We start from the raw sequence: 27987 nt of genomic DNA, 5'->3' as shown, positions 1-27987 counted from the left end.
GGAGTTTGGCATTTGTTTCTGTAGATTTAAGTGATTTGCATTTGCAGCCTCTGTATGCCATGTTTGAGGAGCTGCATCATCGTGAGAGTGTAGATGAGAGAGTGTGCAGGTTGTGGTGTGTGTTTAAGTTTTATTCATGTGTATTCTTGAACAGGTTTATGTCAGTTGATTATGATGACGATTGTGTTTTCTGAGGGGTGTACTACAAAGCAAGATTAGTGGGTTAGCGAAGTGTGTTGAGCCTAAAGCCAGGGTTTTCAATGTCAAGAAGGTGGCTCTCTTTTAACCTGGCTACATCACCATAGTAACTTATGCTGCAAACTTAACCTGGTCCGGAGCAGGTTATGTTCCGAGTTTTGGCTTAAATCGGCAATAAAAAGCGCCACCCTTTTACTAACTAACTGATTTGCTGCCAAGTCCATTTAACACTGCTGGTACTGCAGGTATTAGAACACTGATTAGAAAATTGATCAATCTTTTATCATACTTACCATTGATTTGATATGTCATGTTGTAAATTTGTAATGGTGCAAGAGGTTAGGGTTACTTGCGGGGTGGGATTTTGTTGAATACTTTGAACAAAAAAATAAATCAATAAATAAAATTGACTAGTCCATTGGTATTTATCACAGATAATATTCAATCTATAATATCAATTTTACTTTTATTTGGCCAGAATCTAAAGTGATTTCCACTTATCCTTCATTATGGGACAGAGTCAGACCTAAGTGCACTTCTTGAGTATAATGTTTAAATCTGCAGCGTCAAGTTTAAAGTTTAAGAGCTCTGGATGTGGTGAAATAAATATGTTAACTAATTACAAATTAGTTTTTTAATTAACAAATTTACACAATCAGCAATTTTCTGGCAGCATTCCTCTCTCACCTTATTTGCAGCAACAGCGTTGCTTTTTGCCTTAATAATGTATTTATATTCTTCATAGCTCTCTGTTATAATGACCTGTTCCTTCTGATTGAAGCAGGCGGCACCAGATCGGTCCATTTTGTGCGGAAAAAGAGTCAAATGACGCGCCAAACACCCCATTGCAACGCACACAGATCCTGAAGCAGAAACCACTTATCTCTGATTGCGCGTTTAGGGTTTGTCGAGCCAGCTCACACAAAGAAAGCCTGGGTATGTTGAACTTGCTTCGTAGTGCACCCCTCTGGTTTTTTGTTTTTCTGCTGCTCTGAGTTTTTCCTCCTGTGTCTGTATTTTGCTTTTCCCTCCACACTTTCCCTCCACACCTGCCCTGCATCATCCTCGTTAGCCCTGCCCTGCTCCCTGTGTCTTCCCCAGCCAATCAGCTCCTTTCCTGTTCTCCTGTTCCACCTGTACCTCACCTCCTTGTCAGTTAAGTTTCAATCTTGTTGGATCCTCTGTTCTGTTTGTTCTGTCTTGTTCCATTTTTTGTGTCTGCGCGCCTGAGTTTATTAAAGAGGTATTCTTCAGTTTGTACTGGCTGCTTTTGTCCTGAATTAGGGTTTATCTCCTGCTACTTCCCTGACACACGTGCACACACAGCCAAACTGTGTTCCCCTCCAGGCTTATGACTGGTGTAAATAATAACATTTCATTCAGACTGAAATATTGGTACATATTTAGGCTCTGTTTGCATCACTTCCTTTGAAGGCTGATTTAAAGATGAGCGTGTGTAGGAAGACATCAAAGCAGAGAAAGCATGATCACAGAGAAACTCATGCAGGTGGACACTGTTGGCTGCCTGGGACACAAAGGTTGTAAAGAGCATCAGCAGGACAAATGGCACTCTTGTGGTTAAGGTAATCTTTAAGCCCCTGAATAGTCTTGGGCTGTCATTGAGGAAAGTTGAGAATCATAAGAGAAACATGCTGAAATCTTTGGTATAGATAGATCATACTGAGACAAATACATTGACTGCCAATTTAGAATTTTGGAGACCAAACACAGGCTGCTTCACTAGCAAGGACCATGCCACAACAATATGTGATTAAAGACTCTAATGGAAATGATAAAGAATTGGATGTTGAGGATGATGGTTGAGTGGATGAAAAAGCAGGGTGTGGGGATGCAGGTGGAAGGATGATGTCGTCAGTTAGGCAGGACGGGGAATGATGTGATGAAGTTCAGGCAGAGGGAGACTCAGCGTGGGGCTTCCGTCTCATGCCTGGTTCCACCCGAGCTGATTACAGTGATTACAATCGACATTTCCTGTTACTCCTTGGTTACCCCCGGCCATACAGCTCCATACTCTTGAATGAATTAAACCTTTATTGCCCCTAGGGCAATTTACTTTGCACAGAGCTCAAAAGAACATCAAAAAACATCAAGAACCATGCATGACAGCACATAATATAACATAAAACATAAGCATATAATCATCATAAAAAGTATAATTTGGGGAAATAGATAAAAGATATAAAGTGCAAGTTCAAGAAAGTGCCCAATTCAGACCATGAGATCAAAGCTTGTTAAGCAGCTGAATGCTGCATGGGACAAAGTATGTGATACCTGTTTTAGTCCACATCTTGGGCATGCTATACCTTCACCCTGAAGGTAAAAGTTCATACCATTTCTTCCTTCCTCTTCTTCTTTTGAAGTATTCGCTGCACAGAGATACCAGCGAAACTTGTTTATTGTCCTACATTTTCAAAACACTACAACAGTGCAGATGGCTGATGCAAATTGACGACATGTCAGATTGCACCAACTGACATGTCCCCATTATATCAAAGTCTGACACAGAATGGAACCAAGATTTTATTAGACCCTTCTTACACAGTGTGACAATCAATACATTTGCAAGGTTATTGTTATTGCACAGTGGAGAGGTGCCATTACACCCACTGTGTGTCTATGGGCCAAGATTATTTTAGTTTTCAGATGGTTTGAGTTTGCAGTTTGTTTAACCACAGAGCTAGGAACTATGAGTCATGGTGAGTTTAGAAACTGAAAAAAAGTGTGAAGTAACCCAAAAAAGTCTTCAAACCCATAACATACATTGTTGAGCAGCTGCATGTCTGGCAGCACACAAAATTTAATTTTATTTTGAGTGACCCAACTTCCATTGAAGTGATACTACAGTAACATTAAAGGTAATGGTTCAACTTTGAGGTTGCAATAAGTAACTCTAAGTGTCCGAGGCAACATGAAGTAACGTACAGGATAATCATTGTCAGTAGTCAGTCATTATGTAATGTTTTGCAAAATTCATCATGAAATATGCCCAATATTCAATAATGGTGAACTAGAAAACTGAAAATACAACTTTTCATATCATCCCCCTTCACTCTGTCATCATTTCCTTTCACCTATCTGCTGTCAGATATTGAAATAAAGGAAAATGAACAAATCTTGAACACTGTATCTTTAAACTGATCTGACTATACTGAATCATTGGAGTCACTTACTGAATCAGTATCTTTTAGCCGTGGAGCTCCCCTCTCTAGTGACTAAAAATACCATTGTCAGCTTAACTTTTCTATAGAGCATACATGTTTAGTTACAGACTGCAAAAGCTACAGAACAAACTAAAGAGCTAAAGAGAAAACCCTGTTATACTGCTGAGCTGTGTATTGCGTCACCAGAAAAAAAGCAGCTATGTTAGTGACTACAAATCTTTGAACTAAACTGTATCACAGGGTGTTCTGATGTTTTGTCCCCCACATGTAGCTGCAGTGGCTAATGTGTCTGGCACAAGTGGCAGCTACCACGGCTTGAGGCTGAAGCCAATGAGGGAGTACCGTAAAGTGCCAACAACAACTGCGAGCTGCTCCAAATGACTCCCATTCAAAAAACCTCAACTTCTCTCTAAAAATAATAAGTAAATCATTTTTTCGACTAGTTATAATGGTCTCAGTTGCTAAATTCATGCCCTCTAATAAGTGTGCTGGTGGTCATTTTGGAAGTTATTGCTCTGATAAGATTTGAAGACTTATACTAGCTTTGATGTTTGCCATGTGGGCACTGATTGACAGCTGTGATTGACAGTTGCTCACCCGCTGCTCTCCCTGGCTCAGGGACTCGCACTGAGTCGGACTATTGTTGCAATATTTCACTAAGTTTAATGTTACTTGATTACCTGCCCTGTTAGCACAATTTAGCAAAAGTAGCTAACATTAGCCCAAGTGTGCAGCGCTCGGTGTTCCCAGTAAGCTAACGTTAGCTTGGGTCCAAGTTAGCAGGGCATGTTTCCAGAGTGTGAAAGGCAACACCCTGCACTCCTTATTTGGAGGGTCCTAGCTCCAAACAAAAAAGATGGAGCTAAGCTGCAACTCTGGGCTCCAGTGCAAACCAACAGGTGACATCACACCTCATGATGTCCATCTTAACCCTATCCATGCACACCCACACAAGAGCAGCAGCAATAACAACTACAGCAGTATCAACACCAGTGGCAACATCAGCAGCAAACAGAGCATTTGATACCAGTAAGGAAAGGAAACTAGCTCCTAAAGGTCCACCAGACACTGCAGAGGGGAGAGTTGGTGATTGGATTCTGGACTGAATCTACAACGACAAGAGTAAGACCTATCTTTTCTCATGTGCCTCTCTCTCTCTCTGCTTCTCTGCCCAGCACTCTGTGGAGGCTGTGAATGCTGGTGTGAATCCCATTGGTGATACCTCCTATAACTCCAGCCACTGGGATCTTGGTAGTGCCTTCTTCTTCGCTGGAACTGTCATCACAACCATAGGTACTGTGATTATTGCATGACTGAACACTGAATAGGTTAATATAATTTAGTGTGTATTAATCTGTTTCTGAAAAAGAGATTTGCCTTTTCAAGACATTGTATTTTTCTCTGGTGTTTTGTTGTTGTTGTTGTTGTTGTTTGTTTGTTTGTTTGTTTGTTTGTTTTTGTCGTTGTTTTTTTTTTTATTGTTGTTTGTGTACCAAAATCTTGCAGGACAATACCCTCTGCTAGTAACTACATCACTGGTGGCAATTACATTTGCCTATTCAACGTAATTAGGAAAACAATATAGTGGTATATAAACATAATTTATAGGAGACAGAGTTGCCTGGCCCAATCTAATTTATACTTTTGAAACATACAGTACATGTCATGAACATTTCTATCAAGGGTGTTAAGAAAACACACTTTAAAATCAGAGCAGGATAACAACACAGTGATCTAAACCCTGTTGAGGATAACAGAAACAGACCTGAAATGTTATCAATTATAATGTATAATTAAATCCCATTAAGACCCGTAGAATTACCTATTTTGTCTCTTTTCGCTTCCAGGGTATGGTAACATTGCCCCAAGCACTGAGGGAGGGAAGATTTTCTGCATCCTGTATGCAATATTTGGCATCCCGCTGTTTGGATTCCTCCTAGCAGGTGTCGGGGACCAGCTTGGTACCATATTCGTCAAAAGCATTGCCAAGGTGGAGAAGATGTTTCGGGTGAGTCACAGTGTAAATTTCCTATCATCTATGAATCAGCTTTTTGGAAATGATGTGGTTATGAAATGATTTGGCTTTCAGTGTGGTCAATAGGCAAATACACAATAGGCAAACTGTGTACAGATGTTTGCAGGCAAGTGATAATCCTATTTTTGGGTTTAGTGTCTTGAGTTTTTATTTAGGGTTCAGGTGTTTAAGGAATGTGATCCTGCAGAGCTGCAAACATGTTAGTTCAGTTTTTCACACAAAAATTTAAAGCTCTTTTAAGAGAGAATAAAGACTAACTAAAACTTGAACAGAAAACAGTATATTTCCCCCGCAGTATATTTTCCCCTGGGGAACAGGGGAAAGGAAACAAACTGCAGGGATGACTGCACCTTGTTGAACTAACGAACTTCCAGGTCAACTTCACTCGCCACATAGGGAATAGAGTATTCTGTGCTCATCATAATCAGTGGTCACGCTGATGAGATAATAACCCCTCCATGACTGAGTCATCAAAGTCCTCTCTCACACTCTGTGGGGTGCTGCCAACGAGTCCAAACACAATCAGCACTCTGCTGAAACCACCGTGGGTATTATGGCTTACACTGTGTGTGTGTGTGTGTGTGTGTGTGTGTGTGTGTGTGTGACTTCCTCTCACAGAATAAACACAACCAGATCAGTCAGACTAAAATCCGTGTGGCCTCCACCCTTCTCTTCATCCTGGCTGGCTGCATCCTGTTTGTCACCATCCCAGCTGTGATCTTCAAACACATTGAAGGCTGGACAGCGTTGGAGTCAACATATTTTGTCGTCATTACTCTGACAACTGTTGGAATAGGCGACTATGTGGCAGGTAATGATAAACAGGAATGCCTGATCTGATTTGTTTCTTAAATATTATTAATCACCAATAAATAAATCATGCAGAACAACTATCAAAGGTTGTATCTATCTATCTATCTATCTATCTATCTATCTATCTATCTATCTATCTATCTATCTATCACTTGCTCTCTCTGTATATGTGTGTGTGTGTATATACATATGTATGTGTGTATATATATATATATATATATATATATATATATATATATATATATATATATATATATATATGTATGTATGTATACCACCGACAGATAGAAGTGGCTGATATCAAGAAATCCTACCAGTGGCTGGAAAAGGCTGGACTGAAAGACAGCACAGAAGCACTAATCATGGCAGCACAAGAACAGGCACTTAGTACAAGATCAATAGAGGTGGGGATTTACCACACCAGACAGGACCCCAGGTGCAGGCTGTGCAAAGGTGTTCCTGAGACAGTTCAGCACATAATAGCAGGGTGTAAGATGCAGGCAGAAAGTCCCAAGGTCAGAATGGAAGACACCTCCTGAGGTGGTTGAGAATGTACAAGCTAAGATCCCGTGGGACTTCCAGATCCAGACTGACAAGCTGGTGATGGCTAACCAACTGGAGCACTGGGGGCTGTAACCCACAAACTGGGAGAGTGGCTCCAGCAGATTCCAGGTACAACATCTGAGGACTCTGTCCAGAAGAGCGCAGTCCCAGGAATAGCTAAGATACTGCGCAGAACCCTCAAACTCCCAGGCCTCTGGTAGAGGACCTGATCTTGAGGAAGACACACCACTAACCCCCATGGGAGGTAGGTGAGAGAGGGATTCTTTTTTATATATACCTCCTCTACATGGATGACATCAAGCTGTGTGCCAGGAATGAGCGAGACATCGACTCACTGATCCACATCACCAGGATCTACAGCAACGACATCGGAATGTCATTCGGACTAGATAAGTGTGGTCGGATGGTATCGAAGAGAGGGAAGATAATCAGAACCGAGGGGGTTGAACTACAAGAAGGCAGCATTGCAGATTTTCAGGACAGCAATACCTTGGGATCCCCCAGGCAAATGGGAACCATGAGGAGGCCGCAAGGAAGTCAGCCACAGCCAAATACCTGCACAGAGTAAGGCAGGTCCTGAAAAGTCGGCTGAATGGGAAGAACAAGATACGAGCCATCAACACGTACGCCCTGCCAGTCATTAGATACCCCGCTGGTATAATAAGCTGGCCAAAGGAGGAGATAGAGGCCACTCATATCAAGACAAGGAAGCTCCTCGCAATGCATGGAGGGTTTCATCCCAAGTCCAGCACCCTGAGACTGTACACTAAGTGGAACGAGGGAGGCCGAGGACTGGTGAGCGTCAGAGCCACTGTCCAGGATGAAACAACCAAGATCCAGGAATACATCAGGAAGATGGCCCCTAAAGATGAACTGCTAAGTGAATACCTCAGGCAGCAGAACCCGATGATGCAGAGGAGGAGGAGGAACCATCATGGAGAGACAAGCCCCTACACAGTATGTACCAACGACAGATAGAAGAAGTGGCTGATATCAAGAAATCCTACCAGTGGCTGGAAAAGGCTGGACTGAAAGACAGCACAGAAGCACTAATCATGGCAGCACAAGAACAGGAACTTAGTACAAGATTAATAGAGGCGGGGATCTACCACACCAGACAGGACCGCAGGTGCAGGCTGTGCAAAGGTGCTCCTGAGACAGTTCAGCACATAATAGCAGGGTGTAAGATGCTACATATGGGTTGGAAGTCCCAAGGTCAGAATGGAAGACACCCCCTAAGGTGGTTGAGAATGACCAAGCCAAGATCCTGTGGGCTTCCTGATCCAGACTGACAAGCTTGTTTTGGCTAACCAACCGGACATCGTGTTGATCGACAAACAACAGAAGAAGGCAGGGGTGACAGACGTAGCAATCCCAAGCAACAGCAACATCAGGAAGAAGGAACACGAGAAGCTCGAAAAATACCAAGGGCTGAAAGAGGAGCTAGAAAAGATGTGGGGAGTAAAGGCAACAGTGGTGCCAGTGGTATTTGAGCACTGGGGGCTGTAACCCACAAACAGATTCCAGGTACAACATCTGAGGTCTCTGTCCAGAAGAGCGCAGTCCTGGGAACAGCTAAGATACTGCATAGAACCCTCAAAATCTCAGGCTTCTGGTAGAGAGACCTGAGCTTGAGGAAGACACACCACCACCCCCCATGGGAGGGGGGTGAGAGAGGGTTTATATATATATGTATGTATGTATGTATACTGGCAGAGGTGAAGACTGGTGAACTTTGGGTGAGTTTAGTGAGTACCTGTTGTAAGCCACAAAGTGCTGATGTTAAGGGGCCCAATAAAGTCCAAAATACAAAAAGCTAACACTTCACATTTTTTTAATTTGGTTCTCTCTATAACACTCTATAATGTAGTTGTAAGAAGATATAAGTGTGTTTGTGTATGTACAGCATGTGTCAACCACTATAACTGCACCTGTGGGTACCCATAAGTAGATGCTTATAAACAGATAATGAATGACAAAAACACAGTTTTAATAATATATTTCCTCATAGAAGTTATAATTGTTGACAAATATTGTACATGAATAAACATTCATTAAATGTTTATGTTGGGACTTAGTAGGAGTACTTTTGGCTATCGGCAATTAATCATTATCAAAGATAATGATTAATTAGGGGGAAGAGAAGAGTGTTAGAGTAAGGAGGAGGAACAAGATGACGGATGTGAACCACTTGGGGTTACGTCAGGTGAGAGTGCCGGTCGAGATGGCAAATGTGACCACAAGATTTGAACAGAGGCTGTGGTTAAATGGCAACCGCCACTCAATGACGTGCCTCTGATTACTATAATGGTGTCAGACAGAGCTGAGCATCTGTGTTGCCTAGCAACATGTGTCTGAGTGTCGAGATGCGTATGAGTGTACATGCAAGTGGGTTAGTAAAGAGGAGAGGGTGAAAATACCAAAGAACAAAAGATCTCAGTGATTGCCAGGAGAAGTGGTGGTTGCTTCTATTTACTCAGACATGTGGTGTGCAAACTGGGGATGTGCAGAGAGACCAGTATTTATTTTAGCAATATTGTGATATTGTGATTATACAACATTTACCAACAAAATAAAAGATATAAACAAAATTTATTCATATTGTGAGGCAGTTCGCTCTAAAAATAAAAAACTTTTTGCTTGTGTTATCTCCATTTCCATCGAAATACACGGGGTATGACTAATACCTGGAAAACCATCACTCACGTCAGTAGAATCCTATGTAATAAAACCTAGTTAACTACTCCAGAAAGTAGGTTGACCCTTGATAACGACCTAGCAACAGAGATGATTTCTAGTCCCTGCTGACTCAGCCAGCCAACTTCAGCTAATGCTTTCTGGAGATCGTGACATTTCCCAAACTGAATAAATACTTCACATATAAACACAAAACTGCTTTGCTAGCTAAATCTCGTTGTAACTAAGATATCCGCTGAGGAAATTTTTTTTTTCCATGGACAGATTTAGCTACTTTGTCCGCAAACTTCACAGACATTTTTAAGCTAGTAGTGCCATAGCACCAGCACAGCTGATGGAGGATGTTGGCGTGGAAGTTGAGATATACTTTCAACTGAAGGGAAAATGGTTAAGTTTTGCTGTGTATGCGGGTGCCAGATAATAATGAAGAGGGAAGAAGGGTTTGGGTTTTGTGTGTGTATGTGTGTGTGAGTGTGTGCGTGTGTAACTTGTCCCACAGTCTGAGTTCAATCCACTCAGCAAAAGGTCAGTTTTGTTTTCCCCACAACCCCTGATCAGTTCAGTTCAATCCAGTTTCACAAACATAAAAGAAAGACAACTCAAAACTCCACACCGGGTTTCCACCGCAGATCCCCCCACAAAACAAAATGAAACAAAGGAAAGACACTAGCAAAGCAACACAGTACATAAAATAAAGCCAACAGAAACGTCTGATAGATCGGACCACCGTGTTTAACTATATATTTTCAAACACTACAGTTACGGCTGAAAATGACAACAGAAAAAGTTGCCAAGTTCACATATCTCCGCAATTCAAATTAACCACCAGTCATCTACCCAGAAATGACTGTTGTTGTTAGCGCAACGTCACAGTCTGTAGTTCTAATGAATGGTGGAATAATATTTTTAGTGATGAGGGTTTTTTCATTTGAGCATGGCTAGGTGAGCTGTCATGCTGATTTGAGCACGTTCTAAATGTCTAGTTGACAAATCAGATTGCTTGGTCGGAACTACGTGTTGTATAAATTTGTATCTATATTTGTTGAGGCAGCAAAATTATTTGTATTTGTATCCTCGAATTTGTATCCTCAGTGGCATTGCAGAGAAAACAGAGTCGACTCAGTTAAAGGTGAGCAGGGCATAGAAGTTATCCTTCGCCTTTTTCTGCAGGAAAGGTGGAAGAGCACTGGTTTGCACAGCGGTCTTCTTTGGATCAGTGCTCAGAAGAACACAGAGAAATCTCCACTCATCTGAGGTTGAGATTGTTTTGCACAGTTACAGTCATGTACATTACAGTACATATCTTATATTAGCCTGTGAGACGTGGGAAGCATAGTTCAGCGAGTGGAGTGTTTATACCTTCGGTGACGTCACGGCCAGGAAGAGGAAATCCTTGGGCATTTCCAGCAGGTCTCATCCAATGAGAGCCGAGAGTTTGACTCTGCCAGATTTCACATCTAGGTGTAAGTTGAGCAGAGCATGATGGAAGTTGAAGTCTGTTTGGAGTCCTTTTGTTTGACTTTGCGCCTTTCTTTGTCATCAGGCAGGCCTGCCTTTGTCTCATGCATATGGCGTATGAGGTCCAATATTTATATACATCTCATTAATGCTAAATAGGGGGATTTTAAAGTAAAGTGTGACGAGAAAGCTCTCATACTAGCTGTCACACCATCCAGTTTTATATAACCTTGCTCTGCCAGAGTATAAACCATGGCACAAAAGAGCCATGGTCTGCAGCAGTGAGATAAGAGTGAACAGTGCAAATACTGAATTAAAGTGCAAATAGTCAATACGTCACCAAGCTACCAACGCCAACTACTTTGCAAGGACAGTGCAAAGAATTTAGCTGGTGGGGGGGAATCACATAAGGATGAAGTTGGGATGTGATGGGGTTAGATGGAAGGAGGGGGGGAGTGTAAGGAACCAGCTGAGTAAGAATGAGAGCTGACAGTTTATAAAGGCTTCCCAGCACATTATATGAATATGATTTTCATGTTTCTAGGTACCTGGTAAACAAATCAGGTGATGCACAATAAGCCAGTGATACTGAGCAATAGGGTTTTGCAATATGATTATATATACTGTGAGACAATATAAATTTGCTACCTCAGAGATGTTGCCATACTGTTTATAATGTGGTATCCATCCCTTTTAATATCGGTGGTTACATTAAACCATTGTGGGCTTACAAATCAATGAGCAGCACTGGTTTATGGTAACATTGGAGTTTTGCATCAGTGAAGTGAAGTAGCTTTATTTGTCAGGTGTTTATTTCTGCTGGATTAGCCAAAACAGACTGTCTGGTCACATATTATCCAAAAAAGTTATAAAAGGTTCCTCAACTGATTTTCCAAAACATGTACTATAAGATTATATATCCATGATAGAGGATTTTACCCATGTTGCCCACTCTTATTGAGCATGAATTAGTGTGACTGATACATGAGCATGCCTACCTGAACTAACACAAAGCTGCATTTACTGTTTAAATGGAAAATGTAATCTGACACGGGCACTCAGAGGATTCTAAAGCCTTACGATTCATCTTCAGATTACAATGAACATCTATTGCAAATTCAATGGAAATTAAGCTATTTGTGTTTGAGATCATTTGGACCATAGTGCTGTTAATAACTATTCCAGTCTTGCTAGAGTATCACCTCAGTGGTCTGGAATCACTCTCCTCTGCATATCAGCTGCTACACACAATGTTTATTCCAGATCTAATGCAAGATAACAACCTAATAGCAATGCTCTCATTTAGTAAAACAGCTGATCTCAGGCATGGTGTGTACTCTCTTTTATTCTCATTAGATGTCTCCATGGAGGACAGGTTTATGTGTGATGGATGAGGACCTCCCCGTGGTGTTGTGACATTCAGTTAATGTGAAAAGCAGTCTTTGTTTATTCCATAACTCATCGACAGTGTCTTCACATTGATTGATTGATTGATCTCTGACTGTGACTGTGGAACAAAAAACAATCTCTCATCTCGCAGCGTAATCTCTCCAACTTCATTCTTTGAAATGTTCAGGTTGAGATTCCAGTAGCAGCACAGAGATGCACATTTCTTCATTCATTCATGTGTGTTTTGTTTTCCATTCAGGGGGAGATCGGAGGATTGAGTACCGTAAGTGGTACAGACCACTCGTGTGGTTCTGGATCCTGGGTGGTCTGGCCTACTTTGCTGCAGTACTGAACATGATTGGCGACTGGCTGAGGGTTCTCTCCAAAAAGACCAAAGAAGAGGTATGCTCCTGTATACATAAGGAAGGGTGAATGCTGATTTGATATTGATAATGAAAAATAAGATATAATGTATAATGACCTGATAATCAGCCTTCATTCCAGACTGTGTCTGTTTAGATTATTTAGAACCAGGCTGATCATTATAACATTACTCATGAAACTGGCAGCACTTGGCATCTTCTGATTTATCACTTACCAAATAAGGCTACAACAGTAATCATTTTCATTGCACATCATTTATAGATTATGATGTTAATGAAGTCAAGGGTTTGTTTTCTGAAGTGCACCCCCAACCAATGAGGCAATAGCATTTTTACTACAAAGAGCATAGAGCTGAGGTAATGTATGATTGATGCTTGATTCTTGTGTCTTTTTAGTTTAATATTAAATGGTATAAATAAATATTGAACAAAAATGTTTTTTATCCCAAAAACATACAGAGAAAGTTCAACACTTTTTCAGCCCTCTGCAGTGTCTTCATTCTTCCTTTGTAGGCTGCATACAGCCCCAACAACCTCCAGCAATAAGTAAGGGCATATACTGTATGTAGCCTGAGAGGTCAAACTCAGGGAAAAAATGTCTGCTTTGCACTCACTGCACCACAGTCTGCTGCTTGTTAACTTTCTCGCTGTGTGTGCGCGGTAGTAATTGAAGGTGACTCAGATGAGCATATTAAATTTTTAAACTCTTTAGATCTTCTTTCATATGGATTTTGTTGGCTGGACAGTGAGAGCACATTCTTTACATAGATAGTCAGTAAGAAAATCAACCTGACACTATAAATGTCCCTCCCATCCCCAGTGGAAATGACAACCTTGTATGAACCAATTAATTATTTAGCCTTTTTATGTCAAAATCATCAACAGACTACTATCAACCCCCAAAGTTCCAGGAATTTTTTGACATTTATCCCCATTTGCCCTGGTGTTTTAGGTAACATTAGCCTACTTAGCAAGTAGTAGTTTGTTACTGATGTCTTCAGCTATCTCTGTCTGTCATCTTACCCTCATCTTGTACATAATAGCAGCCCTGGAGACTATCTTGCATCACTGCAGGCGGAGTGAAAATAATGACAATTTGTATTAATAGCAGAGACTAGAAGCAAAGGCTTATAATCAGATATTATTATCCAGATAACATAACTCAATACAGATCAAATGTTAATGGAGATGGGGTCTAAGAGAACATTATTGTGTCCTGACGAAGTGGGCTGAAGACATGGTTCCTGGGTTGATTCTTCTGGAATAATATAACATAGATATGCAACCAGTTAGGCTACAGAAATGCTGTGTGTTGATTTAAAAAAAAACAAACTCCGGCTTAATAACCCAAAGTAGACATTTCATGTCTTTGTATCTGAAACAGTCTAAGCACTATTAACAATGTGAGGCAGTTTCCCATTCTGACAGCCACTATTTTTATGGATTTAACTTATTATCAGTTGTGCATTGACTGTTGTTTGATGAAAACTTTATAGATCACTAGAGTGCTCCTTCATCTCTGATTAAAGTAATAACTGTGTTTTGCCAAGGTTGGAGAGATCAAGGCTCATGCAGCGGAGTGGAAAGCTAATGTGCGAGCAGAGCTCCGGGAGACGCGTCGGCGTATGAGTGTCGAGGTCCATGACAAGCTGCAGCGAGCTGCCACCATCCGCAGTATGGAGAGACGCCAGCTGGGCCTGGACCAGCGCGCCGTGTCCCTGGATATGCTTTCTCCAGAGCGACGGGCCATGTTCAACAGTCTGGACACCAACAGCTACAAAACCTCCTCCCAGGAAAGCATTGACACAAAGCTGAATAACCTTCGGCTGCGGGGGGCCGAACAGTGCGACCGTCGCTCCAACCACCAAACCACGTCTGAGGACAACATTTTCAACCGCCTGGGCTCCGTCACCAAGCTGGCCAAGCGCAACAGGAATCGGGACCTGAAGAAGAACATCCCAGACGAGGCTCGGCGGCCTCACAGTGAGGCCTACGGCTGCAGCACGCCCACTTTTGACTGTAGGACACCCACTATGGATGAAGGGAAGAGGAAGGATGAGGGAGAGGATGAGAATGAGGACAAGGAGTGCAACACTAGCTTGTCTGATTTTCCATTGTTTGTGGAAGCTTGCAAGCCACAGAATGGGTTCATTCCAGAGAAAACCAAAGAGAATGAGAGTGAGAAAACACTTGAAACAAAAGAGCTGCATATTGAGATGGGCCCATAGACAGACTGTGCTCCTAAAACAGGGGCTTTTAAAAAACACCATTAGTGCCTTAGGTCCCCCTTATTCCTGTGTTTGCTTAAGCTGGGGCAACACCTGTCCCTCTGTGCTATATACTGTAATGATCACATATAATATTCACTGTGCCCAATGGATCTGATGGACTCACATTGTGTTGGCTTCATCACTGTCCACTGTATGGATGCAAGACCTGTTAGGGTTTTTGTTATTCTGCTATGCCAAATGATGGTCACATTAAAACAAAGTTGTCTCCTAATAGGTGGTTGAAGGACGACAACTTGGGTCTATATTTGTAGCTTTAGCCATCGTTTCTATGAGTTATGATAACATTGTACTCAACCAAAGTACTTGTGCATAATCTCTATGAGTCATTTCTCCCCTAATATATGAAAAATGTACATTTGTCCCCCTAAATAACTGTAATTGAGCAGGCATCATTAGTTCCTCCAACTTCTAAAAGAAAGCTACTTTGTTGCCTCAATATTTATTCACCCAGTATTCAGTGTTCCCAACTCTGAGCCATACTGGATGTGTAGCACTCACATCAACACCTTCTGCTTCATGTTAGCATACACACCGATGTACCATGAACATAACAGCTGTGGGTGGCTCACAAGCCCTCTCCAAGTTTTGGGTCAGTTCTGTATTCTCTGAGCGCCATGAACTCATCTCTGATTCACAAGTAAGAGACTGTCTGTTTGAGTCACACTATCCAGTGAGTCACATGTGTATTACTTGATCAACCTGCCAGTGTGACTGCTATTGTTAATTTTAGCACAAAATATACTTTCCAGGTCCACATAGCCACAAGGATCTGCATGATATAAAATTTGTCATGTACACTGTCCATGAGAGCCTGCAGGTACTGCTTACATGTAGCCCAAAATGTACGTGTTGGCAAACATTTACGAACATGTCTGCCTTTGCAGACACCTGATGTAGTATCAGCAGAGCTGCATGTTTGTCTGCTATCCATGCTCTAGGCCCCATTTACAACTGTCATTTCAGGTGTCTTGTATCTGGATAAAGTCCTTAATACACTTTTGTTTAAACTTAGTCACATATATAACTACATCTCTGTTGGCCAGTTCACAAGTCTGATTGCAGTCTATCTTGGTTTTCCTGTGCTTCATGGAAATGGGTGGGGGTAATGCACCTGAAGCTATTTGACACCTGCAAGACGAATAACTTTTTCACGTTAGCAGTTTTGCAAAACTTACAGGCAAAATGTCTGCACTTCAGAATACAAATAGGAACATGACTAACGGGTGAGGCAACAGGTTCCTTTCAGATGATGTCTTTATAAGTAGTCAAGCTGGCCTGATGTTGTAGCAATATCACTGTGTTCCAAGATCTTAGAAATTAACTTGGTGAGTACAATGTTGCAATCACTAATAGGAATGATGACTATGACAGTAAGACACTACTTGTAATGAAACAAAATTATCCTTAAACATGGAAAAGGAAGCTGATGGTCACATCCAAGTCCAAATCAGATGTGTTACATGTGTAACTTTCAGCTAAGAAAGACCAGATTCACACTGGTCTGAGGTGTAGGGCTTGAATATAGCAGACAATGCAGAATAAAAGAAATTTGCAAATCCATTTAAAACAAAAACTTAGTATAGTGAATTAAAATCAGATAGAGATATTGCTGCTGATGTGACAAAAATCCTATTTCCTAAAGTGTCAGCTTTAATGGCCACTTATGATATGATTTGAAATGTTTTAAATGAGGTCTAACATGTGCACATGGACCTCAAAACAAGGTGCTGTGACTGAATGTGTGGCTCAAGTTAGAACATAAGTATTGAATACACAAAAATAACAATGATGAACAACAACAACAACAAAAATCAGCCAAAAAAGCTGCTGTGGACCAGTAGAATAGTAACACATCACAGACGCTCATTTTACATGTAACACTTACACTATGTGTTTGTGCTGTTTTTCATGTTGCCTATTGAAACTAAATTATGAAAAATGTGCATTTAAATGTGAATGGAAATGATTCAGAACATGTCGTCTGTGCATGGTCCCCAAGCTAAGCTGTTGTCTCAGTGCAATGTTCAAAAATGCTACCTAAATCATGACCTCTTTGAACACTATCTCAGGGCTTGTTGTCCTAATGTTTGTTGTTGACATTGTCTGACAAGTGCTGCATTCACACTTTGAAAAAGATGAGGGACATTGACTGTACCTGCGCTTTTTGAAAATGAATGACACCAGAATGGAAGATAAGCCATACTGCAAGGGGAGGGACTGACTCATACTATACACAGAACACCGTGAAATGATGGGCAAGTTTGAGATTAGAAAGCGCGCTGCTGTTATTGTGAGAGTGCATTGTGTACTACTTGTTGTTTTTGGCTCAAGCATATCCACAGACTGTCAAAAGGCGATGTACGCTTCATGATCTCACCCATAAGCTAACTGATGGGACATTTTGGAGCTTGGATCTGGGTTTACGCTTCAGCCACAGCTTGGAGAATCCAAATTTAAACAAAGGATCCTGAATAGAACTGAGCTGGGACAAGTAAGCGGTAACCACCACGGCTGACACACCCTTGATAGGCTGAGACAGCTGTCAGTCAAGCGAACATGCTCCAAAACATTCTTCTCTAGAAGCCTTAATACTTCCTTGACGGACTCTCAAACCCAATGATGTAAAGTGACATTAAGTAAGTTTTTAGCTATAGAGAACCAAACGTCATGTGGAAAAAAACTGCATCTCTGTGGGGACTTCTATGGAATTCTATGCAGCTGGATATTTTTTGCAGCCAGCATCTAGTGGCCATTAGTGGAACTGCATTTTAAAACATCACTGCATCGGCTGCAGCAGCTGTCAGTCGTGGTGGTGGCCTCTAGAGTGTACATTATGCTGACAAAGTTCATTTTCATACTCGCTGTGTACCTTTGAGAGCAATGACACCACATGCATAAAAAATGTGATCTGTGCCACTGACTGTGCTACACTAATATTATAATGCTCACATTGTCTTTTTCACAGACACTCCCCAGCCTTATGTGAACATACTCACTAACTGTGTATGCACACTATTGGTCTGATCCTACTGTTCACGTCACTAAGTGAAGCTCTAGGCTAGTGTGAATGCAGCAAAAGCAAGGACTACATGTGTTTCAAAAACGCTTCTAAGAACTACAAAAATGTCAAAGCTTAAAAAGAAAACCAAGACAAGACAAAAAAGGCATGCTATATTGCAAAATTATATTACAATGTACAGTGTATGGTGTTGATTGTATACCACCACATGCTTCAAGAGGATGATGCTTATCATAGCATTTTGTTTTTTTCAACTGCCTGTGTTAAGAGGCACAAGCCGTGCTCTGTACTTGGACGTTGCTCACAGTATCTCTTGTGCAACCATTACATTAAATGTAGTGATTGCCTTTTAGAAATAAATATCACTGAATGAAGTGCTATTTCTGAGTGTGTTCAGTGCATTGCAAGGTCTTCTGGGTGGTTTTCAGTCTCATTTACCCCTACTATCAGTCGCTGTTATCAGGAAGGAGAGAGGATGGATCAGTTTCACAGTGACTGCCTGTGACCTCTCCAGCATTGTAATAAATTCCAGGTTTTGGCTGTTCTTTCATGTTTCTACCTCTGAAAACTCCTGGGACACCATTTGAAGAACTGTATCATCTTCAGATGTACTTCCTGACGGTGTCAAATTAAGACACCTCTATGTTTGGAGCAGGTCAACAGCATTTAGATGAGCAAGGTTATGAAACAAAATTGTATCAGAATTCAGTTTGAACTTTGAAAAAGAGCTTTTCATTTGTTCTTTTTTTTTTTACATGTACCTTGGTGACTCATCAAGGTAGTAGATTGAAGAGTCTTGTGTAGCCAAGCATTTAAATATCATCTAATCTGGTATGAGCAGTTGCAAAATTGGTGAGACGTACGAACATGGCCCTGTGCATGGCCCTGATCATGAACCACAGCATATGTTGTTTGCTCAAGTTGCATGGCACAAATCTATGCAGATTCATTTTGTGCTATTAAAACAAAAGTGCTTTATGTATATACATGTACTGTGTGTGCACTGTAGCCCCAAAAAGCACTGTATAAATATGTTATGCAGCTTTATGCCTGTAGCATTATTCAGACCCTTCCACTTGTCAGAACTTTGATATTGCATGATAATATCAAAACCTTGAGTCCAATATTCATTCTCTTTTAGCTTAGTTTTTGGTCTCTACCAACTGATAAATGCTGCACTATGTTCACCAGCTAGTCTACAGCTAACTGTGTCTTTTTAGAGCGTTTTTTCTGAAAACAACTGCCTGCTGCAGCTGAAATAACGCTATGAGAGTGCTGAGAGTGAACCAAAACAGTATAGTTGCAGTCGAACAGCTAAACAATGAGCTGAAACTTGCAATAAAGCTCCATAAAGCCAAGGGGAGGTGCAGAGTCGCTGATAATTCTCAATACTACGAGCCACTGCATTAAACCCTGTTTATAAATTTTATTATAAAATATTGATTATAGTCACTTTGAAGTTAGGAAAAGTTAAAAAAAAACAACCTCTTTAACTTTCTACTTACATTGGCATTGAACATCGACACAGGATATGATTGCGTGCTGCAGCATTTGCCAATATGAAAGTCATCTCTAGGGATACTGGGCAGCATTATGCACGCTTAACGATAGTGCACCCAACATCATGATGTATTTTGTCTCAGCTCGTCACTTACTGGAATTAAAGTTGATGAGTTTAAATAAATAAGAGCAAGTTCAGCACTCTCCTCAATTCTCCATGTGGCCAAGGTGAATTTGGTTCATTCCATTTCCATGTGTTATGTCTGTCCAGTGTTGTACAGCACACACACAGATGTTGCCCCCACCCCGCCTCTCACAAACGAGGTGGAGTTCTGGGGCACTCATGCTAGTTTAGGCAATGATGTCCAGAGACATCACAGCGCTGTGCCGATGCATGTCCATTCTGGTCGGTGTGATGCTGTTAGTAAATACACCCGATGTAACGGTACTGAATAAATCACACAGCGTGTCATGGCTAACCATTGTTGGACAACACTAGTGCCAGCCTAGGCTATGATGTCCAGAGACATCACGGTGCTGTGCCAGGTCGTACATGTTATGATCGACCTGATGCTGTCAGAAAGCACACCTCACCCGATGTAACAGCACTGAATAACATACTTGCAACTTGCTTAAAATTTCTTAACAATTCCTTTGGAATAGGAATTTTGGAACCAGTTCTAATTTGGAACCGGTTCTTGATGCCCAACCCTAGGTATTATGTACAGAGGCAGCAAAGAATCTATCACAGAAACTACTGGCTGACTTAGAATTAAAAGACAAAGAGCGAATTAAAGAATTTGGTCTATAGGCAAGAAGCAGGAGCAAAGTATGGAAAGTCAGCCTTGTGATCAGAGACATTAAAATCTACCAAATTTATATTATTTAAAGAAAACACCACAAGATAGCACAGTCAAGGGTATGTCCCTTATTATGAGTTGGACTATTAACTGACTGTTTAAGATTAAAAGACTCAAAGAGGTTAATAAATTCATCTGTAAAAGCAGATATGGAGGGGCAACAAACATGTATGGGGAGCCCCATGGGCTTGGCTCGCTTCCTGATGCAAGTTTGCAAGATGTGGTGACATGAGTGTGTATTGACAGAGTGGGTGCCATCAACCTAAAAGATGCATATTTTCATGTTGAGGTGGCACCGAAACATAGCTATTTCCTGCATTTCGCTTTTCAGGGGATAACCTACGAGTACACAGGCTAACCCATTTGGCAATCCCTGGCTCCCAGCACATCCAGCAAGTGTGTGAACATGGTTCTGCAACCACTGTGCGACCAGAGCATGAGGATATCCTTCTACTTAGACGACCAGATTGTTACGGCCAGGTCTAAGGAATGGGCAGTTTTCCACACAGCCAAGATGATGTTACATCTAACCCACTTAGGTTTCACCATCAACTGGAAAAAGAGCACTCCCCAGCCAAGCCAATAGGCAGAGTATCTGGGAGTCGTGCTTTACTCGGTCAGTCTGCAGGCCATTCTAATGGATCAGACAGACAGCCCCTCAGACAGATGGCAGGCAGTTCTTAGACTGCGGCGGGGAGCAGCTGTGACAGCTTTGACTGTCATGCAGGTGTTGGGATTCATGGTGGCGGGCCATCCAGTGGATCCACTGGGGCTCCTGCACATGCATTGCCTGCAAAGGTGGTTCACCAGCCTGCGCTCGGATCCCAAGAGTCTGTTGATGGGGACACCACTGGGTTGAGAGACCTCCTACATAGTGCTGTTCACAGATGCATCCCTGATGGGGTGGGGGGGCACCTGCCTGGGGAGAGCAATAGGTGGTGTGTGGCCTTTAGGGGATAAATGACACATCAACCTCCTCAAATTTCAGGCAGTGCTCTTGGTTCTCCAACAGTTCCTTACTCTGGCTCAGGGGAGACACATGTTGGTGAGAACAGACAACCACACCACAGTTGCCTACATCAACAGGTAGGGTGGAGTCCGGTCCGCTACCCTGTTGAAGATGGCGGACAACCTGTTGATATGGGCCTCAGAACACCTCCTGTCTCTGAGAGCCCTCCACATTCAGGGTCTGGAGAACAAGGGAACCGGCCCCATGTCAAGAGGTGGCCTCTGGCAGACAAATGGGTGCTGCACCCAAAGGTGGTGCATCAGATTTAGAACTGGTTTAGGAGAGCAGAAATGGACCAGCAGTCAAAACAACACCCACTGCCCATTCCAGTTCTCCCTGGCGCCCCAAGACGATCCACATTTGCACCATGGCCAAGGAGGCTTGGCTCCTGAAAGTGACAGGACTGGACTGTCTGCACAGGTGGTGCAGACCATCCAAGCAGCGAGAGCAGGATCCACCATTGCTAGCTACAAAGTAGAGTGGTTGGGATACCAACGCTGGTGTGAGGAAAGGAGACTGGACCCCCTGACATGTGCAGTGGGAGAGATTCTCTCCTTTCTACAACATCTGGTGGAAAAGGGTCTCATTCCACTGTTAAAGTGTATGCAGCAGCTGTTTCCTCCTGTCATGAGGGCTTTGGTGACAGACCTGTCTTCCCCCACCCCCTCGTGAAACGTTTCTTACAGGGGATTAGGAGACAATGGCCGGGAACTGTCAGTGCTTGAAGCCCTAGTGAGCGATCCCTATAACCCTCTTGAGTACTCCTCTCTGAAGGTGTTGTCATTCAAGACAACTTTGCGACAGCTGAGCGAATTGTGCACACTGTTGTTTGCACAGTTACACAGCTGTTTGCTGCTTGGCTAGTTGGCTTTTTGAGTGCATCTCCTAAGCTTACAGGCAGGCAGGTAAGGACCCCCCCCCACTGTGACCCGAGTGCATTGCACACATGGTGTAGCAGCATCTCCGGCTTTGTTCAATGGGGTGAGTGATGAGGACACATGCATGGCAGTGTCTTGGTCTATGCCTTGTCTGTTCATAAGGTTCTATCTCTTGGACATGACAGGCTCCTTTTCAAAGTCCGTGCTCGCAGGCATGACTCAGGACTTGTGAAAAGGGTGGTGTGAGTGTCAGCTGTCGTACACCTGACCCCACCTCAGGGTAATTATACTCCAAGATGATCCAAGATGACTTGGGGAATGGGGTGTCTGGTGTATGACCTGTGACCCCTGTGAGATTAGGCCATGTCTTCACCCAGTTCATGTCCATGTTAACTGGACAGGGTTGGGCCCCCTACTGCTCCAATTAAGCGGCTGGGATTATAAAGTAGTAGGAGGGCCGCTGCGACTAACCTACAGCCAGTCAGGCTCAGTGAGGCAGTCTGATGAAATGTTGTGGCGAACATTCATTGGGCTCCACCTACTGTACCCATAGAGTCCAGTAGAAGGCAGAGCCTGTGTGGGATAGAACGAAGGTTATGATATTGTAACTCTAGTTCTATAAGCACAGGCAATGCCTTCTACCTGTGGACCCTGCTGCTCCTGCACCGTCTGCTGAAGTGGTTCTGGATAGTGAATGGCAGTGAAACACTGCTTATATAGTGTGTGAGACACATGTAACCAGTAGGCATGTCGTGATTGGCCAGCTACATACATGCAAATTTCAGTGGGCGATTTCTTGCGCGTGATTAGAGGGGAGTATTACCCATAGAGTCCAGTAGAAGGCTCAGCCTGTGTTTATAGAACGAGGGTTACGATATTGTAACCTTTGTCTGGTGTGAGTCAGTTTATTATAAAAAGGCATGTCAGTAAATATGCTGCTTTCTTGTGTTCTACATTTTTTGGTGGGGGTACCATTGTGACTATTATCACAGACCCTGAAAGGAAAGTTGGCAATAGTTGAGTGGAGAACATTTATTATTCACATTCACATTTTCCCAAAACTGAATTTTATACCATTATACTACCACTGTTTCCAGCTTACAGCATGGATAAGAAAAAGGTCTGACTCGATTCTTTTTATTCTTTTTGTTTATTATGTAAACAGCAGCAGCAAATAATTGTTCCTGGAGCAGCCGGCAGAGAGCTTAATTAATAATAGCAGGTGCCTTCCTATAACAAACAAATAACTACATTTGATAATGTGGTAATAATAGGAAAAATATGTTTAGCCATAAAAGGAGGCTGCTGTGTTTTTCATTTGAGGGCCTAAACCAGCATTACATGCATGTGTGTGCTTGAGTTAGCTGAAGACTGGCTATTCATTAATTTGCGCCTAAGTTTGTTCCTTCTGTTACCGACATACAACACAGAGTGCAGTTAGATAAAACACGATGCAGCAAGGCATAATTAATGCACTAATAGCTGATGTCACAACCTGCAGTATTAATAGCAGGGGTCAAAAAGAACACATTCTGGCTCTGGCTGTGTGTTAAGCTCAACCTGACTGCTGTGTCAAAATGAGCCCAGGTTGAGCTGAACTGCAGCTGAACTAGATGTATGATGAAGATACCTTTATAAATCATGAAATAGAATATGACTTTAGTTACATGACATGCAGTGAATTAGCCTCTTCAGTTTGTCAGATGATCATTAATCTCTTTCTGAAGTGAAAAGTGAACTGTGACTCTATTTAAATGTAGTTACACAATATTACATTTGTTTGTGTGGTCTTCACAAGATCATGCATGGTGAAAAGTTTAAACATATAGAAATTAATTAAATAATTTGAGCTATGGAAATCTTACCTTATAATGAAGTCTATGGTTTGACTTAGACAAAGCACAGCCTGGTCGCCAGAATAAAACGTTTGCAGTTGTAAAGGTAGCATATTAGCATTTCAAGCCATTGAATAACAATGTTTTATGGTGTGACAACGCTGTGGTTAAGGTCTGGTTAGGTGTAAGCCCAAAGACCACTTGGTTAGGGTTAGGCAAAGATCATGGTTTGGGTTAAAATAAAAATTAAAAATTAAAGAAAACCGACCGATGTATCACTAAAAACACCAGGTTTTCTCGCCAGAAAAATGGCTGCAAATGTCCTGACGTCTCACTAAAAACACTCGCTTTTGTCGGTTGAAAGGGGAATCGGGCATTGGTTTCGAGGTGGTCTCGAACCGTACTCTCTGCTGATTTCCAACTTGCTGCCATGAAACTTACTAACCATCCACCTGCCCCTCCTCTTCCTAATAGGAAAGATCAACTCATATAGATCATATGTGAACTACGTCACTTTAGAAATGTTGAGATGATACGTATTTTGGAAATATTGATATAATGATACGTTTTGTTGACATTTTGATATGATACGTCTTGTAGAAATGCTGAGATGATATGTCTTATAGAAATGTTGATATGATACGTTTTGTTGAAATGTTAATATGCTACGTATTACACGTGTTGAAACATAGATATTCAATGTTTCTGTGGTTTGCAGAAACATAAACTGCCGGTGTTTTATTCTGGCGACCAGGCTGCCCATTAAATGGCCATTATCAGTTGTCAATGGGACAGGCGTCTTCAGTTCAGTTACTTGGCCACAACAAAACACAGCTCCAATATCTGTGCTGGCAGCAGCTTGTGTTATTGAACTGTGAGCAGCAGATAGACTCTGCAGCCCGTCTTTACTGCACTCTATTAAAATTGAATTAGATATAGATCAAAATTAAAGTGCGTTATCTCCTCTTAGGTGAAGAGAATTTACTGCTTGAATGAAACAGGATTAATACATGAACTATTTCATTCATTAAGCGAAATTCAAAAAACAACAAAAAAAACTTAAAGACTGTTTGTTTATAAAAAATAAATGATTCATTAGTATTCTATTTCATATTTATATTTATAAAAGATATACATAGGTCCCAGCAATCTAATAACTGTGGTGCTTTAGGTAGTGAAATGAAGTCCTCGTCTAGCTTAGAGTTTTTGATTTTATTCGATGTAATAATTTCTTTGGCTTAATATCATTTTCAGTTGAATAAACTATTACCTGACACAACTGTTGTAATGAATCCCTTACATTCTCTGGTAGGCTTTTTATTTAAAAATTATGCAGGAAGCGTTGAGCTTTATTGACAGTAAGTTAGCAGCAATTGTAAAAACAGATGACGCGATTTGAGATTAATTAATAAATAAAAATGCATTTGTGTTAAAAAGAGAGATTATGACTGTTGTTTTTCTGTTGGAATTAGTGCTGTGGAAATGTTGAATTCCCATGTGTGCTACTAAAGTACAGGTGATACCATCTGTCCTCAAAGTTTCTATTTATTCCTGTGTTGTCTTTTTTTGTTTGTTTGTTTTTTTACAGCTTGAATTAGTGACAGCTCTCATTTGTTTGTGTTGGCCGTGAGACTGCGATTATATGAACTGATTTTTGTACTGTAGCTGATTGCCAAATTGTTCAGTAGCAAAGTACTGTAGTTCGTTCAGAGTTATTATTAGACAGCTGCATTGTTACATTGCATGGAACTGTAAACTACACCAATAATAATGTTTGTAATATGATCAACGTCAGATGCCAAAGTCAGCTTCAGGGTGTGTCAAATATACTGTGGGGGTCCAGGGATATGCTTAGTATTAAAGCAGACTGATGAAGGGCATTGCCAATTACTTTTTAAACTAATTTATTCTGGTTAGCTGGTAACAGCCTGGGACCAGTTTCATAAAAGCAATCTGTGGGTGCTGCTCACATGCACATAATGGGTTTGTGAAAATACTTGGGGAAAAAAGGAAGGGAGCTGTCAGATGTAAAAAACTGAGAGAAATTAATATGCTCAATATGTGCATGAATACAGGCACTGAATGGCATGAAGAACACAGAAAAGGCTTGGATCAGCAGCTACTCTGGATAGCTTGGCGCTCATCCTCAGGCAGCATTCAATGAATACTGCCTGAGCATCACATTTCACAAATAATTGCAATGATTGGATATTGCAGATAAAGCAAGTGAATCCAACAGAGCTCTAGCGTGCTTATGTATTTTTGAAAGTATCTCATGTTGCAAGTTGCAGCTTGCATATTGCAAATTTGAAAAAATGGGCCTGAGGCTCATAGCTGGTAAAACACCTCCACAGAGGCCTAGTGAAGAGATGCCACTGTATATGGACAAAGGTGTATCTCTCTTTACTGGGAGTAAAAAACAAACACGTACCTGTGTTGTTATATCATGGGCTTCTCTTGACCGTTAGGGCTGAGTTGACTACTCTGAACAGCAGGGTATGACTATGTACTGGTGCTCACACACATCAGGAGAGCCTCCCTCGAAGTAAAGACAACAACACAAGTGCCCACATAGTGTAAACACTGAGTGGTTTGCAGTCATCCAATGTCTCCAAACCCCCTGAGTCATTACACCACACATAACACCATGCATGGCAGAAATAGAAGGTGTACTTCCTCTTGAGTTTCAAATTAAATAGTGTAAATGCATATCCATGTATTACAGATGCAAAATGTTTGTTATTTTGACTTAAGTTTCACAAGATAAAACTTTTGAGGATACAACCAGAGGAATCAAATTAACACATTTTAGTCTCAGCTGACAGCTTGACAGGTACCTGTAAAGTTGTGCAGTGTGCCTCATAATTAACAGCATCAGAGGTGATGAAACACCAAAGACTGTTCTCCTGTGCTGTAACGTGAGAGGAAAGTGTAGCCTGTCAGTGTGATCTGCTGCAGTTAGAAGATGATTTGGAGCCAACCTTGGCTTTTTCCTTCAGCCTACCCTCCTTATATCCATCTCACTGACTGGAGCTGTCCAGACGGGCTGATGACCTACTGTGATTGGCTACTCAGCCATATGGTCACCACAGGACTCAGATTCCACTGACGCTTCAGGTTTTTACAATGACCAATGATTCATCATGTTTACAGCCTGGACCCAGGGTGCCGGGGCCAGATGACGAGCTTGTAGCCAATTAAAACAACAAGAAAATAAAAGATTTTAAAATGTTTATTTACTTTAAAAAACCCTTTTTTGTAGTATTAAACAAAGAACATGCCATATTTTGCATACAGACGTGGCTGTAAATATTGGTACCCTTCCACCTTTTTTTTTTAAAAAGAACTAAATTTTCTATGTATTAAGTTGAAATTGACAGAAGTATATGGTATCCAGCATTCTTTATTTCACAGTGAATATAACTGAAACTTTGCTTTTGATTTACAACTTAACATATTATTTAATACAATAAAACAAATGAAAATGGCATGGCCAAAAATATTGAAACCCTTAACTTAATATTTTGTAGCACAGCCTTTGGAGGTAATAACTGCAGTCAAGCACTTTCTGTAACTCTGAATAAGGTTTCTACACTTCTCCACTGGTAGTTCGGTCTCTTCTTGAGCAAACTGCTCCAGTTCTCTCAGGTTTGATGGCTGCCATCTCCCAACTGCAAGTTTCAGTTCTTTCCACAGATGTTCAATGGGATTCAGATCAGGACTCATAGCAGGCCACTTCAGAACGGTCCAACGTTTCCTTCTCATCCACTCGGGTGCTTTTTGATGTGTGTTTTGGGTCATTTTCCTGCTCGAAGACCCATGACCTGCGACTAAGACACAGCTTTCTGACACTGGGATGTATGTTTCAATTCTACA

General features: G+C 41.5%; 1 protein-coding gene across 1 annotated transcript; it reads left to right on the top strand.

Moving 5' to 3' along the window:
• The first annotated feature begins 59 nt into the window (after positions 1-59).
• On the top strand, positions 60-18376 carry LOC121882829 (potassium channel subfamily K member 10-like). The gene is made up of 7 exons (XM_042391275.1): positions 60-115; positions 1706-1781; positions 4556-4673; positions 5228-5388; positions 6034-6226; positions 12596-12738; positions 14270-18376. The coding sequence occupies exons 1-7, from the start codon at positions 60-62 to the stop codon at positions 14945-14947; spliced, it is 1425 nt and encodes a 474-aa protein (XP_042247209.1). The 3' UTR covers positions 14948-18376.
• The last annotated feature ends 9611 nt before the right edge of the window (positions 18377-27987 follow it).

This window comes from Thunnus maccoyii, chromosome 17 (genome assembly GCF_910596095.1).
Source record: "Thunnus maccoyii chromosome 17, fThuMac1.1, whole genome shotgun sequence".
Classification (NCBI taxonomy): domain Eukaryota; kingdom Metazoa; phylum Chordata; class Actinopteri; order Scombriformes; family Scombridae; genus Thunnus; species Thunnus maccoyii.
The sequence above is the reverse complement of the archived record's forward strand: the minus strand, read 5'-3'. Positions and strand labels throughout refer to the sequence as shown.

Excerpts from the sequence above, each read along its gene's own strand:
- LOC121882829 (XM_042391275.1), top strand. The coding sequence starts at position 60 with ATGTTTGAGGAGCTGCATCATCGTGAGAGTGTAGATGAGAGAGTGTGC. Across the intron at positions 4,674-5,227 it reads AACTGTCATCACAACCATAG|GGTATGGTAACATTGCCCCA; the intron begins GTACTGTGATTA and ends TTTCGCTTCCAG. Across the intron at positions 6,227-12,595 it reads AATAGGCGACTATGTGGCAG|GGGGAGATCGGAGGATTGAG; the intron begins GTAATGATAAAC and ends TTTTCCATTCAG.